Below are 14,067 nucleotides of genomic sequence, written 5' to 3' on the forward strand. Positions count from 1 at the left end.
ACTAAATTTTTAACTTGTAATGATGTTGATAAATTGTAAGAAAATGAACTGATGGTGAATTAATTTTAAGAAAAAAAAATAGAACTTATAATAGAAAAAATAAGAATGTTCACATTAGTTGAAAAGCAGATTGCTCTTAAATGAAAAGTAAATAATACAATAAGAAGAAGTATGAAAAAACTATAGAAAACATTATGATGAACAAAGAAAAGTAAAGGATAAAAGTATTTATCCTTATCGTATCTTAGTAAGATAAGATATTCTTTCAGTTTTTTAAAAGCTGCTGAAAAAACTTACTTTTAACTCACCATTTGTTTAACTCCCCCGTTATCAAAATATACCAATGATGAGTTTTAATAAGCACCCAGTATACTTTAAATGTCTATAACATTCATAAGCTCAGAGCTAAGTTCTATAAATGACCATGATCTAAGTCACCTATATCCTGATGACATATTTTCAAAAAACGGCCCCATATTCAAATATTTTTTCAGCCTTCTTGTATTACCGAAAACAATTTTTAAAATAAAAAAATATGATGTATGTGCATGCCAAAACACCGATATTAACCAGATAAGGGGGCGTTAGAAAAACCGGTATCTTTTACCATCGAGCGTGTGTGGTTTTTTGCCACTTCAGATTTTTATATCCCTATAAGCTCTTAAGCTGTTAATATTTATGGCCCTTTTTCAAATTACGACCCGAACTCTACAAGTGCCAGTATTGGATTACTTATGTTTTTTTTTATGACAGAACAGAAAAAACGAAATTTATTAGAAACATGTTTCGTTCCTTCACTTGCAAAAACAATGTTTGCGCTAACCCGGCTGTTTTAAACGCCCTGTTTGTACAGGACTTTAAAATAGTCCAACGTTTACCTGACAGGTATTTAATTTTTAAAAGATATCGTTTATGGTTTAATAACCGTTTTGTTGTTTAAATATGTGGTTTAGTCCTCTAGTTAAGGTTTTCGGGTAAACATCACACTTTCCAAGGGCCCGATTAGTGGTCATAACAAAATAGCCCTAGATTTTTAGATAACTTACTTGCAGATAAGGTGCCCGCGGCGCTCATGGTATTCCTTGGGGTGGCAGCTGGGCTGATGTGTTGGTAAACTCCAGTGTGATCGTAAGGGAAGTCTTGGTAAGGCATGGAACTGTAGGAGTTGGGAACCCTTCTCGACGGGAGTCTTCCGAAATCTGGCAAGGTTGTTGTGGTGGTTGGAGATAGTTTGTAGTCTTCTGTCAAATTATTGTTTACGCCTGAAAAAGACCATATTTAGGTTAACTTTTTTATAATTTTTCTTAAATTAATTAGTGACACTCCGACTGACTGGATGAAATCAACGTTAATTAATTTCCTTCATAAGCACTCAGCAAAGAAATGTGGCGACTATTATAGACTAATCAGCTTAATCAATTATATGTGAAAATATTTTTAAAAATTATTTATAAAAGAATGTAGAGTAAATGCGGATCCTTTATGGGTAATACACCCTTTGGATTTCGAGGAGGTTTTGGTTCAGAGGTTTAGAGACGTATCGCTTATAGATAAAGCTTTTGATCGTGTTTAACACGAAAAGCTCATAGATTCTCTTAAAGAAGTTAGTCTAGAATTGCTAATCTATACTTAAATCAGACGGCTCGAGTAAAGGTTGATGGGCAACTGTCAGAAGGGGTATGAATAAAAAGAGATGTCCGCCAGGGTTTCATCTTATCTTCGCTGTTGCTTAATATCTACAGTAATAAAATAACAGAAAGTGCACTTTAAACCTGCGACGAGGGTATCACTATTAACGGTATACAAATCAAACTTAGGTATGCTAACGCACTGTACTAATGCAGACTCGCTGGAAGCCCTTCAAGAACTATTAAAGCAAGTTGCACTAACAAGTTCAAATTTTGGGCTTAATCTGAATGTTAGCAAGGCAAAATTTATGATTAAAATCAAAGTTGTAATCAAAGAGTAATAAAAGTAAATAACCAACGAGTCGAATGTGTCACTTCATTCAAATATCTGGGCTGCAGTTCAATGAGAATTGGGACAATATGCAAGAAATCCGTGCAAGCCAGGGCGTCTTTCATGAAAATTATAACAGCATTAGGTCGTCGCGATATTAGTATTTTGTATTACGGTATAGAGGCATGGACACTAACTGACGCTAAGTGCAACTAGTTGAAAGCTTTTGAAATGTGGTGCTATCGTAGATTGCTCAGGTGGACAGAATACGTAATACAGACGTTTTACTGAGAGATTTATAAATAATAAAAAAACGAAAATTTGAGTATTTTGGCCACATTTTAAGAAACAAAAAAATATAAAAACTTAAAGCTTTTAATGAAAGGCAAAATCGAAGGTAAAATAGGCCCAAGTCGTGAGCGTACTTTATGACTCAAAAATCTCAGTCAATGGTTTAATGTTAATATAATGTCGCTATTCAGAAAAGCAGTGGAGAAAATGCAAATAGCACTAATGATAGCCAACGATCGAAGAGAACATGAAAAAAAAAATAGTGACATGACTAAAAATTTGTTAGAAAATAATAAATTTTCTGTCTGCCTGAAGTTCCGTTCTCCAAAAAGTTTAAATTTAGTGCTAATCCACTTTACTTATTTATAGTAAACAAAATGTATTAAATTTGATTTCTAGCTTTGAAACCATATATATGACACAGACATCAAATAAACTTGACGCAGTCAGTAGGATTCTGAAGGAAAATCCTGAAACTGTTAAAATGTAATAAAATGTAATAAATAAAATAGCTGGATTGCTCTGTGGAACATTTTTGGAAGTAAAAGCGGGTTTTTGTGTTTAGAAGAATTTTACTCTACATTAATAAGTTATCTATTTACCTTAAAAAATAGTAAAAGTCAAGACAAACTATGACTATTTAAAGTGTGTAACAAAACATCATTTTGGACTACAAATGGAAAAGAAAATAGTTAAGCTGCAATAATTTTACATGCCCTTGATCGATCTGAATTCGCAAGAAAATAATCTTATATTTACAAATTTCACATGCATATTTTTAAAAATAGATTCGCTATCAAATTCGCGAGCTTATCGTATATAATTACGGTTTAGGGGTCACTGTCTGTTTACAGTGCATCCCAATTTAATGACAGTTTACCATAAAAATTAGTTGAAATAATACGCGATATATGGAAAAAATATAATACCAAAAAACTTTCTTTAATCTTTTTTATTTAATGTATTTTTTAGGTACTTTATCCCCTTTTTAACTTGCCAGTTTAAAGTGTAAATAATATATCACATCATACAATAGAAAATTGAACAGTAAAAATATGTAATTATATACTTAGTCGTAAAACTATATAGGCTCAATATAATGCATTTTCTACAACTATTATAATACTTTTAGTAGCAGATATCATCCGTTAGATAAGGCAAACACTTTAAATAATGGCCATAAAATTCTGTGGCATTTGTTAATTTTTATTGTATTTTTGCTTCCGTTCTTTCGCTTTAAAAAAATTTACATTTCCTTGTCGTACTTCCTGAGATTAGCACAAAAATATTCTGATTATTTAGTGTGTTAATTGTTTTAGGTAAAATCAAATTGATAAGTTTTAGGACACTCTTTTTTTTAATTTATTCGGGCCAGGACTAATTAATTGATTTTCTGCTTACAGTTGAATATAGATAAAAATTGACAAATTAAATTTAAACTTTACCGAATGCTACAAAAAAAAATTTAAGATATATTAACGAAGCACGTTAGATATTATATGTATAAATATACAAGGAAATTGATGAAAAATATATTAGAAGAAAAATCGAATTTTATTGCTTAAATAATAATTTTTTAAAGCTGGTTTTCATATATGTTTAAGGAAATGATTTGTCGGTCATTGTTTCTTTTATTTTATTTATACTGTTTAATATTTTAAGTAGAAAAAAGTTTTCATTTGTATTATTTATTTGGTATCCTCCTTAATGGGAAACCTCAATTTCAAAGTAGAAGAATATATCTTAATTTTAGTATTAAAATATGTATTAATCATCTACCAATAATTTACTTATTTACTAAAAAAACTAACAATATCTATGAATATATTACGAGTTACTAGGAATTTAATTTTGTGTAATAATGCATAACACTTGTGAGAAATATTTTCTTCTGATTAAAAGGGCTGGGATATTAAATAGTTTAAGTAAGTCTTCCTTGGAGTATCTTTGACGAGAATAAGAACCCTGAGTTTTAAGGTGAAGCAGCTTTAAAAACCCTTTCTGAAGAGCCCTCTCAAGATCCTCAATGTATTGATTATATTGAGATAACCAGACTATTAAGGCACATTCTAGCCTAGATCTAATAACGAAAAAGAAAAGCATTTAAGAGTAGCTACACTGCTCAGCCTAGAAATAAAGCCACATGTCCTGATTGACTCAGATCTTATGGATTCATAGTTCTTAGTAAAGGATGGTATCAAATGTCATTCTAAGATCCCGAAAAGAGTCTAAATAATCTTGCATTATTTATAGAGTAGTATGGAACATGTTTTGATAACTTAAACTTATCAATAGTCAAAGATAATCTGTTCTTGATTGCACCAGGTAATCAAAATAGATAATTAAAACTTCAGAGCAGTAATTTATTGAGTTTAATTGAAAGAGGAGTTTAAGATCATTAGCATAAAAGAGTACTTGTGAGTCAAGTCTAACAAATACATCATCAGTAAAAATACCCCTGATGGTCACAACCTATAATCGTTCTGATAGCCATAAGCTCAACAACAATAAAAGACCTTCAGATAGCCCAAATAGCTTAGGCTTGTTTAATAGAATCTGTGGATGTCATTTGTCAAATGCTTTTGACAGATCTGTATAGATATTATCAACTGTGATGAGTTATCCAGACTCTCAGCTGTAGTCTGAGGTGCAATTACTGTGTTAGTTATTTTGGATTGACCTATTAGGAAGCCATGTGGCGAAATAAATTATTTTTTACTCTATAGGAAATTCTAATCTGTACGAGTGTCTCAAGGCATTTTCGGAAGTTGATAATAATTGTTATAGGTCTCTAATTATCAACTGCCTTATCGGCTTTTTTGTAAATATGGCTTACTTTTGAGCACATTCAAGTAGTGGTAATCGAATGAGTGTAAAAGCGGGGATTAAGGAGATATGTAACGGGAGCAAGAGGTGCGTACGGAGAGTCATAGAAAATTTGCATTTATAGCCGTTTCTCTTATAGTTTCCAATTAACAGCGCTGTTATATTTACAAAAAAAATATTTCCTATATGAATATTTTTAACTGTCAAAATATTTATTATCTAGAATAAATAATCGATTTTAGATAAAACTTACCAGTATTCCATAATTGGTTCTGGGTCGTATGAAGCTCAGGTGAGCTCGTATTGTAGTAATGCATTGTGGAATTATACCCTGAGTTTCTTGAGTAAAGTGAGCTAAAACAAAAGAATGAATAAATAAGAAAATATATTCTAATTGATTGTTCATGAAAGGTGGAAAATTTTTTTTTATAAATTGTTTACCTTTATTATTATTTATAAAATAGCAGATACATAAAATGTAAATTAATTAAATAATCATGCATTTTTTCACTTTAATTCGTCTTAGACTTTACCAAACGTTATTTAATTTTTTCAACTTAATTCTATTTTTCTTAAGATTTGGTACGTCCGCTTTATTACAGACCCTTAAAAAAATTATATTTAATATATATTTATTACTCGTCATTTAATACATGTAAAAGGACGGTACTTATTTTACTGTATTATTTATTTCTATTTTATGCAATTAATTAGTTAGCAATTGATCAATAAATATATTAGTTAAAAATTAATATAAAAAAAAATATTAAAAAGAACTTAAATAAAAAAATAAACTGCTTTAGCCACAAAACACCCCAGCAAAAAAAAGAACTAAAAATATTTGCCTTTTTGCAATCCAAAACACCTTAGAAAATAAGAGTGTGTCCAAGAATGAATAATAGGACTTGTTCTTTTTGACTGTTGTCTAGATTGCTATTTATCGTTATAATTTTTTTTGCCTTATTTGAGCTCCTAAGAAGCAGAAAAGAATGTTAAACATTAATTTTTATTTGGGGCAAATATTACTTAAAGAACTTATACGCTTGAAATAATTGCATAAATCGCACTTAAAATTTGTTTATATCAAATTTTAGACATTATTATATCAGTTTTGTTGACGCCTTATGGTTCAATAACCAAATAAATAAATTTACTTTTGCCAAGAATTTGACGACAGTGCGCTCCAATTCCTAAAAAAAATGAACAAGAAACATTCTTGCAAATACCAAAAATTAATAGGAGAAAGCTTATTATTTTTGCATCTCATTTAACACTGGTAAATTTATGAATGGCCCATGCCAAATAAAAAAAATATTAAAATTAAATTGATAATCTTAAGATGCCAACAAAATGAGACGAAAAATATTAACTTTTTATATTTCCTGATTTTTTTTAATCTTTTTAATTAGTAATATTATTATTTACTTAAGACACATGGTATTAAAGTGTCAGACTTAAAAAATAAACAAAACTAATACTAACTTGCAATTCGAATAATTCACGCTATCCATCTTCGACCTGGGTACCGCACAAAAAAACCAACTGTTAAGTTCGTACTATTAAAACACCAGATACACAATAGGAGAGAGTGAAAAAAAATAACGTAAACGATATAGGAGAGAGATAACAAAGCGTCCGGATTGGGCGGATGATGATGGTACCGCGTCTGATAGAGAACCACTGACAACAATCGAAGCTGATACCGGAGTGGAGTTGGTGCTGATTATGAACGGGTACCCGGGGCCCCCAAGTCGACCTGGACGGTCACGTGACCCCACTCTTATGCGGTGACGTCACGGTACGCCAGCACGCGAACACAACGGACGGTGTGCTCTCTTGTGCTACGGAACATTCGGGCGGTACTTGATGATGGTACCTTCTGTGGGGGTGGGAGCGTGTTGCGATGCAATTTTTTTAATAATAAGTTCATAAAACTTTCAACGATTAAAACTATTTAATGAAGCTAGAAATACGAAAAAGGTATAAGTTTTTGCAAGAAGTATATTATTTTTCCTGATATTCCAGGCTCAAATTAATCAGTTTAGTGTACCTGGGAAAGGTAAACTTGCTTTTTTATTATAAACAAATTATAAGAGAAGCGTGGAAAGAACCATAATTTGCATCCAGGTATTACTTAGTTACTACTATTTTAAACTATGGTTATTTTTAACTATTAGGTCTTTTTTGCTCTGTGGTCAATCTTGCAGGCTCATTAGCTAATGAAATATGTATGCCATCATGGGCACAACACAAGGTTCCCATTTTAACCCTCTTTTGTTTTGCCTCTTCCTTATTGATTTGACGAAAAACTATAAAAAATCCAGCATATGCGAATGATGTCAAACGTTTTAGTATTCATTTTTTCAATCATGCTGCCCTTCTACAAGAGGATCTTCAATAATTTTTTAATTGGTGTGACTTTGCCATAAAATGTCTTTTTCAAAGCAAAGAAAACCTATAAATTGTATTTACTCAATAAATAAACTTCCAATTGGCTCTAAAACAGAAGTTTCGGACTTATTGGATGGACTCAAAATTATCATTTGAGGGCGACACTAATCATTTAACAAATATAATCATGAACAAGCATAGGGCAACGTGATTAGTGGGTAAGGAATAGTCTACAGTCAAGAAGAACTCTACTAGATTCGTGTTTTCTTAATAAAGTAATAAATGCTTCTATAAACTGCCCTCAGTTTTTGCCACTTTTTAAACTTAGACTTCCTTTCCGAAATATAAGACAGTCTCAAACTTTTGTAATACCATCACCATAACACGTATGAAGCACATTATCATATTTCTAACCACGTCGTGAATGAACCAACTACACGACTTAACTTGCAACGATAATGATCCACTGAGGACAGATGATTGGTTCATTTGACTTGAAAGCCAAATCAGTTAACACAGGTAGAAGATTAAAACCAATAAAGTGGTTTAATGACTGAACTAGTATCTACTAAAATAATGCGAAACTACAGCACTGAGTATCGAAAAAAAAATTAAGGTAAATGATATATTTATAAATGAAGCCTAGTAATCTCACTCAAGCTATATGAAAAGTCATTAAAGCATTTAATAATAACGTAGAAGAGAGATGCTTGTGATTTTAATGAGTTATTTGCGAATGCTCCGATCACCTTGAAACGAATGATGCCTTTTCTTTCCAGAAACTCTTTTCCGTATTTAATTGGTTATTGCTATCCTGGGTTTCCGTTTTCTGCAGTGACATTGACTGCCAACAATTGAAGTAGGGACCCTAAGTAGATTTGATTTTAATACACTGCTCATTAAAGCGATAAAAGATTTAATTAATGTTTCCTTAATAAACTTGATCAACTTAGGTATCACAAGGGGCATTTTCCCAGATTGTCTTAAAGTTGCAAAAATCTTATGGATAATTCGGATCTAAAATGGACTCCAAAAATTATCGATCAATTTCTCTAGTCCCTCTTTTTGGCAAAATCTGACTTTGAGCAAAACTATTTTACATAAGGCAACATCGGTTTAGATATAAGCACTTAACTGCTCCAGGGACATTTTCGTTTTGTCAAAAGCTTTTGATTTTGTTGAGCATACTATACTTCTTCAAAAGTTCATAAAGGTTTTGACAATTTAAGTATTAACTCGCTCCAATCCTACTTAACAGGCAGGTATTAAATGGTTATTTTAAAAGTGGTAGATCTCAGAGTTTACTGATGACATATGGCATACCGCAGAGCTCTGATCTTGGGGCCATTCTCTTTCTGGTGTATGTCAATGTTCTTCCCAGCTACCACCATGGATCTGTATTTTATCCTTAGGCTGATTACACAACATCCTTGATTGCTGATAATGTGGGCGGTATGAAATCGGTTAGTCTTAAATCAGAACAAAACCAAAACCATAAAATCTTCCCTTAGAGATTGGAGTCATTGTCAACAGTCTCTGGAGGAAGTTGTAACTTTTCTTGGTGTCACTCTGGATTCGGGATTGTTCCTATATCGGAAACTCTCATCTAAATTATCAAGATGTATATTCCTAATAAGAAATTTGTACACCTTAGCTTCGACTTGCACACTCAGGACTGTATATTAAATACTTCCCCTCTATAATGGTGCACTGTTTCTTTAATCGGGGGTCACTCTATTAATTCATGTTAAAACTATTTGCCTTAATAGGTGTGATTACTAATCTGAACCTGAACAATATAGAGACTCTTGCAGTTTTCTTACCCTGCCTTGTGTCAGTATGTTCCTATGCCTCCTATTTGTTAAGGAGAATCTTAAAAAAATTATGACCCAGACTGATATCCACTCGCACTATACCGGGAATAATGACTCTTTGCTACCACAGTATCAGAACTATTACAAATTGCCTAATGGCACCTCTTCCTATGAAGTACAGTTTTTGAACGTGTTGCCTTTCTCTATTAAGAGTCTGTCCCTTTCTACAAGGCCAATGAAGGAAAAATGCCTTTTACTCATTTGAGGAGTACCTCGGATTCAACTTTCCTCCCGTGATCTAGTACATTGCTGATTGACACTAATAGATGATTAATAAAATGAATATAGATTACAGTCTCGCACTAATAGACTATCGTGTGGTCACACATTTTCAGCATTAAAGACACCTGTTAACTATCAGAGTATAACGAACTTTGTCTACAGAAGAAATTGTTTAATGTATGTGAGTGTCTTATAAAAAGCTTAGAAACGTCCACAAGAAGCCCTTTAATACAACTCCAGATATCTACCCTAGGAAGGTAAACAGGTTTACATTTAAAATCTAACTTATCAGAGTATATATGTATTATTTCTGCAAAAAAAAATTAGCCCATAAAATTAATCCATTTTTTTGCTTGCCTTATTCAGTGACGTCAAAAGACCTTCGGTTTTTTGAATATGTTTAAAATACATATTCAGAATACTAAGGTATGCCTACTCTATTCAGAGAATACCAGTACCAAATAGTTCATCAATATTTCAATAAACTTCATAACCTAAATAATAATAGTCTCCAATATTTCCCGAATGATCTAAGATTCGAAGCTATTAGAGAGGAAATTATGTGATGGTTCACTTATTATTTATTAATGTATGATAAAATTAATTTCTACCTGAATGGCTTTATCAATAAACAGACAAACAGATACAGGAAAATTTTCTCATTATATCTATACATGTAAACATTAATTAACCTCTTTTGGTTACATCCAGAAACGACTTCCTCGTTGTTAAAGTTGTTAGGCGCCAACAGTAAATTACATATTCATAACTTTTTAGGGTCAAACCTCTGACAGGTGTTAGAAGATCGCGAACTCTCTCTACAGACAAAAAAGTACCAGTAACACCTTGACTATTCTATTCTATTTTTGGAAACTAAAACAGTTATTCTCATAAAATCAAGGTATTTAAACTAAATATTCAGATTAAAACAGTGTGATCTATCTAAAGAATATTAAAACCGAGCATTTTATCAATACTCCATCCATATGTCCTTATAGGATATAGGTTTAGGGAAATAGAGAGGAAAAATAGGGATCATATACAGGAGCAAACGACCAACTTATGTAATGAGCTTTAGAGCCTTCAGTTTTGGAAGAAAAATACAGCATCCACACTAAGGAAGCAAAAGCTTTGAATGATTAGAACTCTAATGGTATGTTTCCTGAACGATCTATGCTATAAAAGAGAAAAATATTCCACTTGCTTTGATATATTTAAAAAGGCCATTTAAACTTGAATGGCTTCATTACTAAATCGAATAGCGTGTTTCAGACTCCTAGAACAATAATGAATCTTGATTTACATAATTTTTACATACTGGTGCGGTGTATCGTTTGCGGCAATTAATGGTCGCATTTTTATGACAACGAGACTGGTTAAGCGATCTGTAATATTGCACCCTATTAAAAAGAGCGTGTATATGTTCTGCAGCTAACGCCTACCGCTTAATTAAAACTTATATTTGGAGTGAAGTACATGATAGCAATGTTGGAATCTAGAAAGTTTGTATCAGACCGTACAGTACAGAAGACCGCGTCGAAGAAGTAGAAGAAGAAGTTCATGCCAGAGCACCTAAAGTTTTACTAAAATTTATAGCAGATATTTAAAAAGAGCACGGGTTTACGAAGCAGCAGAAAATATTTACCATTTTTGAGTCATAAATCTTTACATGTAAGCCAATAATTTTCTTTCAATTACACGTATGTACCTCGTATTTAGTTATAATAATAGGTACAATTGATTTTGATTAATAAATCAAAGCACCATGTGAATGGTTTGATTTGTTGATAAATTGACTAAAAAGGAAAAGAGAGACATAAGTAGAAAGAGTGGATGAAATATCAGATACCTCACAAATAAAAATATTTTTTAACGAAATATTCTATATATTTATTTTTCTTAGCGTTTGGAATCTTTATAAAGTTGCTAAGATTTTTTTAATTACCTAATTGTTTTTTAAGCTTTATTTATATCAAAATATGACCAAGATTAAATAATTGTAAATATATAGGATGTTCAGGATAAAAATTTTAATTAACAACTGAATGGAAACTCAATTATTTGATATAGTAAGTCACCAAAGTATACCTTAGATTTTTTATTATTTAAAAAAATTCTTTTTGTTCGAGTCTCAAGTTTCACATTTTATTTTGCATCTTCGATATTTTAAAGTACCTTCCCCACCCCTACTGATTACCACCATAAATATTCATATTCTTATTACTTTTATTATGTTGTTTTGAAATCTCTATAATGCCAGCCCTTAAATCATAAAGAAATAGGGTCCTAATCCGACAGCAGCCCTTACTTGACTTACGAAAACAACACGAAAACACATTTGGAAGGGATTATAGGTACCGATTAATATCTTTCGAATTCCATGGTTTGCTACCAGATTTATTGCGGGGCCCTTGGGGTTGTTTGTTTTCGAAATGTTATTTTTGTTTGGGTTTTCGAAAAACATGCTGATTATGACTAAAAAGAAATTTTAGGTAGTGCAACTTTCTCAAAAATAAAAATTGATTCTTGGGCTTAAGTTTGTTTTAATGACTTAATGAGATATAAAACAACAGTGCAAGATAATATATTATGAACAAAAAATACTTAACCAGCTTAAAAAGCTGTATTCTTAATTAAATATAAGATAAAATTAAAGATTTCTAAAGAGATGTTTTAAATGTCTTTTTAAAATTGAAATAATACTGCAAATATAGCTAAGTGAGTTTATATTTTAAGTTCTAATTATTCTAAAGCTTTTGGTGGTCTGATTTTAAATAGTTTACAAAAAACTACATATTTCCACTGAAATATGTTAAAATATATAGACTTCGATTTTACTATCAATTTGATTTTTTTATCAGCATTTGAAATCATTTCTTATTTGTTTCAAGCTTTATTTATTTTTTCATTCTTGCATCCAGTTTAAGCATTTTTTCATTATTTCTTTATTTTTTTCACCTACAATAATTTTTTATTTTTTACCAGTACGCTTACCTTGCCTATTGAACAATTGATCATTTTTTTCAGTACGTACAGTTTAAATTTTGCAATTTTGCAACTTAAAGCCAATTAGAGTTATTTTTTTTTACTGCTAGGCAGTCTAATTAAAATTCTTAGTAATAAAAGAACTATAAAGAATTGTATAAATAAGATTAACATTTAAAACACAAATCTATTATATATTTATATAATTAAAATATGTACTCGCTTAGGAATAATTACTAATGAAGTAGATTTTTTTATATTTATAGGTGCTAAGCTGAAAAGATCACTTTTAGAATAGAAAGGTGACTTTTTATATTTTGCAAAAACTAAATTAGTTCTACCCCAATGCTCCGTCCAAATCGCCAGCTCTACTTCACAGTTCTATACGAAGACTAAATTGAATAATTCGAAAAGCATATCGGTACAAAAAAAAATCAAAGAGTTTTGCCGCCGCCAGAGGCGTACTATTTTCGAGATTCAATTTATTACGGTATTTTAATATAACATAAATTAAATTTTAATTTAAATTCTTACCTCTGTCAGAGATACCATTTCCTTAATTTCAAAATAAGAGAAAAACCTAAAATATACACACGGTGAAAATTTTTTTGCTATAGTAGCAAAAAAATAACTGTTAATAAATACTCTATTAATTATAATTATTTTTTTTTTTAACTAGTTTTTAGTTTGTAAATTTTCACTTTTTCTCCACAGATGCTTTTTTTTAACTAAACAGTTTGTATTTAATATTTAGGCACTAAAAGGTTATTTCAAAAAAGCGAATTTGTTAGTCGTAGCAAAAGTACTTTAAAAGTTTTTATTAATGATTTACTTTAAGAATATTTTTTAAGTAAAAGTTATTTTTTTTACAAAAACTGAGACATTGTCAATTTTTAATTGATAAATCTAATTTTGTTTTAATACTAGATAATCTATTTTATGAATGACAAACCATTTTTAATTAAGTAAATTAATTAAAAGCTATCATGATATAGCTAGATTTTTTTTCAAATAAATTATGTTTCATAAGTAAATAAACTGTAACACCCATTTCAGTTTAACCCTTATGCCAAACGTATGATATATTCTTCTTATTTCCTGCCAAGTGTCCCGTCGGACACGCGTCTTAATTCTACACGTGCCAATGATTCTTATTCAATGGCTTTTACACACTTGGATCATTAAATTACTGCATATGTGTTTAAATTGAGTCTATTATGCAACGTTGTCAATATGCTCAGAATGTCTAATATTCTTGGCCGTTTATATATTTAACCTAGAAATTGTAGTATTTATATATATCGTGATTTATTAGGGAATAGTCTTTAAATTTTAGAATTTATCCTTAGAATTTTATTTTTTGTGGCTTAAACCTAAAACCTAAATTAAAAACCTAACTAAAAAATTAAAACAAAACAAACAAAAGTAGAGTTTAATTTTTTTTTAGTTTAATTTGTGATATTTATTTAAGTAAATTATTTTTTTTTGTTTTTTTTTATATAAAACTTGTTGAACTTTT

The 14,067-nt window shown here is 30.6% G+C and overlaps 1 protein-coding gene and 1 long non-coding RNA gene across 6 annotated transcripts in view; one reads left to right on the plus strand and one right to left on the minus strand.

The window, feature by feature from the left end:
* Positions 1-14,067, plus strand: part of LOC126745188 (uncharacterized) — a 71,977-nt gene that overhangs the window by 51,796 nt on the left and 6,114 nt on the right. The gene's annotated exons all lie outside the window — the stretch shown is intronic.
* Positions 1-14,067, minus strand: part of LOC126745186 (transcription factor GATA-4-like) — a 160,060-nt gene that overhangs the window by 23,504 nt on the left and 122,489 nt on the right. For all 5 annotated transcript variants that reach the window (XM_050452921.1, XM_050452922.1, XM_050452923.1 and 2 more), the window contains 2 exons: positions 5,330-5,430; positions 1,047-1,262 (listed from right to left, as the gene is read on the minus strand). In XM_050452921.1, the coding sequence (XP_050308878.1) occupies positions 1,047-1,262; positions 5,330-5,430 (317 nt within the window). The remainder of the gene's footprint in view (positions 1-1,046; positions 1,263-5,329; positions 5,431-14,067) is intronic.

The sequence above is a fragment of the Anthonomus grandis genome, chromosome 15, assembly GCF_022605725.1.
Source record: "Anthonomus grandis grandis chromosome 15, icAntGran1.3, whole genome shotgun sequence".
NCBI lineage: Eukaryota > Metazoa > Arthropoda > Insecta > Coleoptera > Curculionidae > Anthonomus > Anthonomus grandis.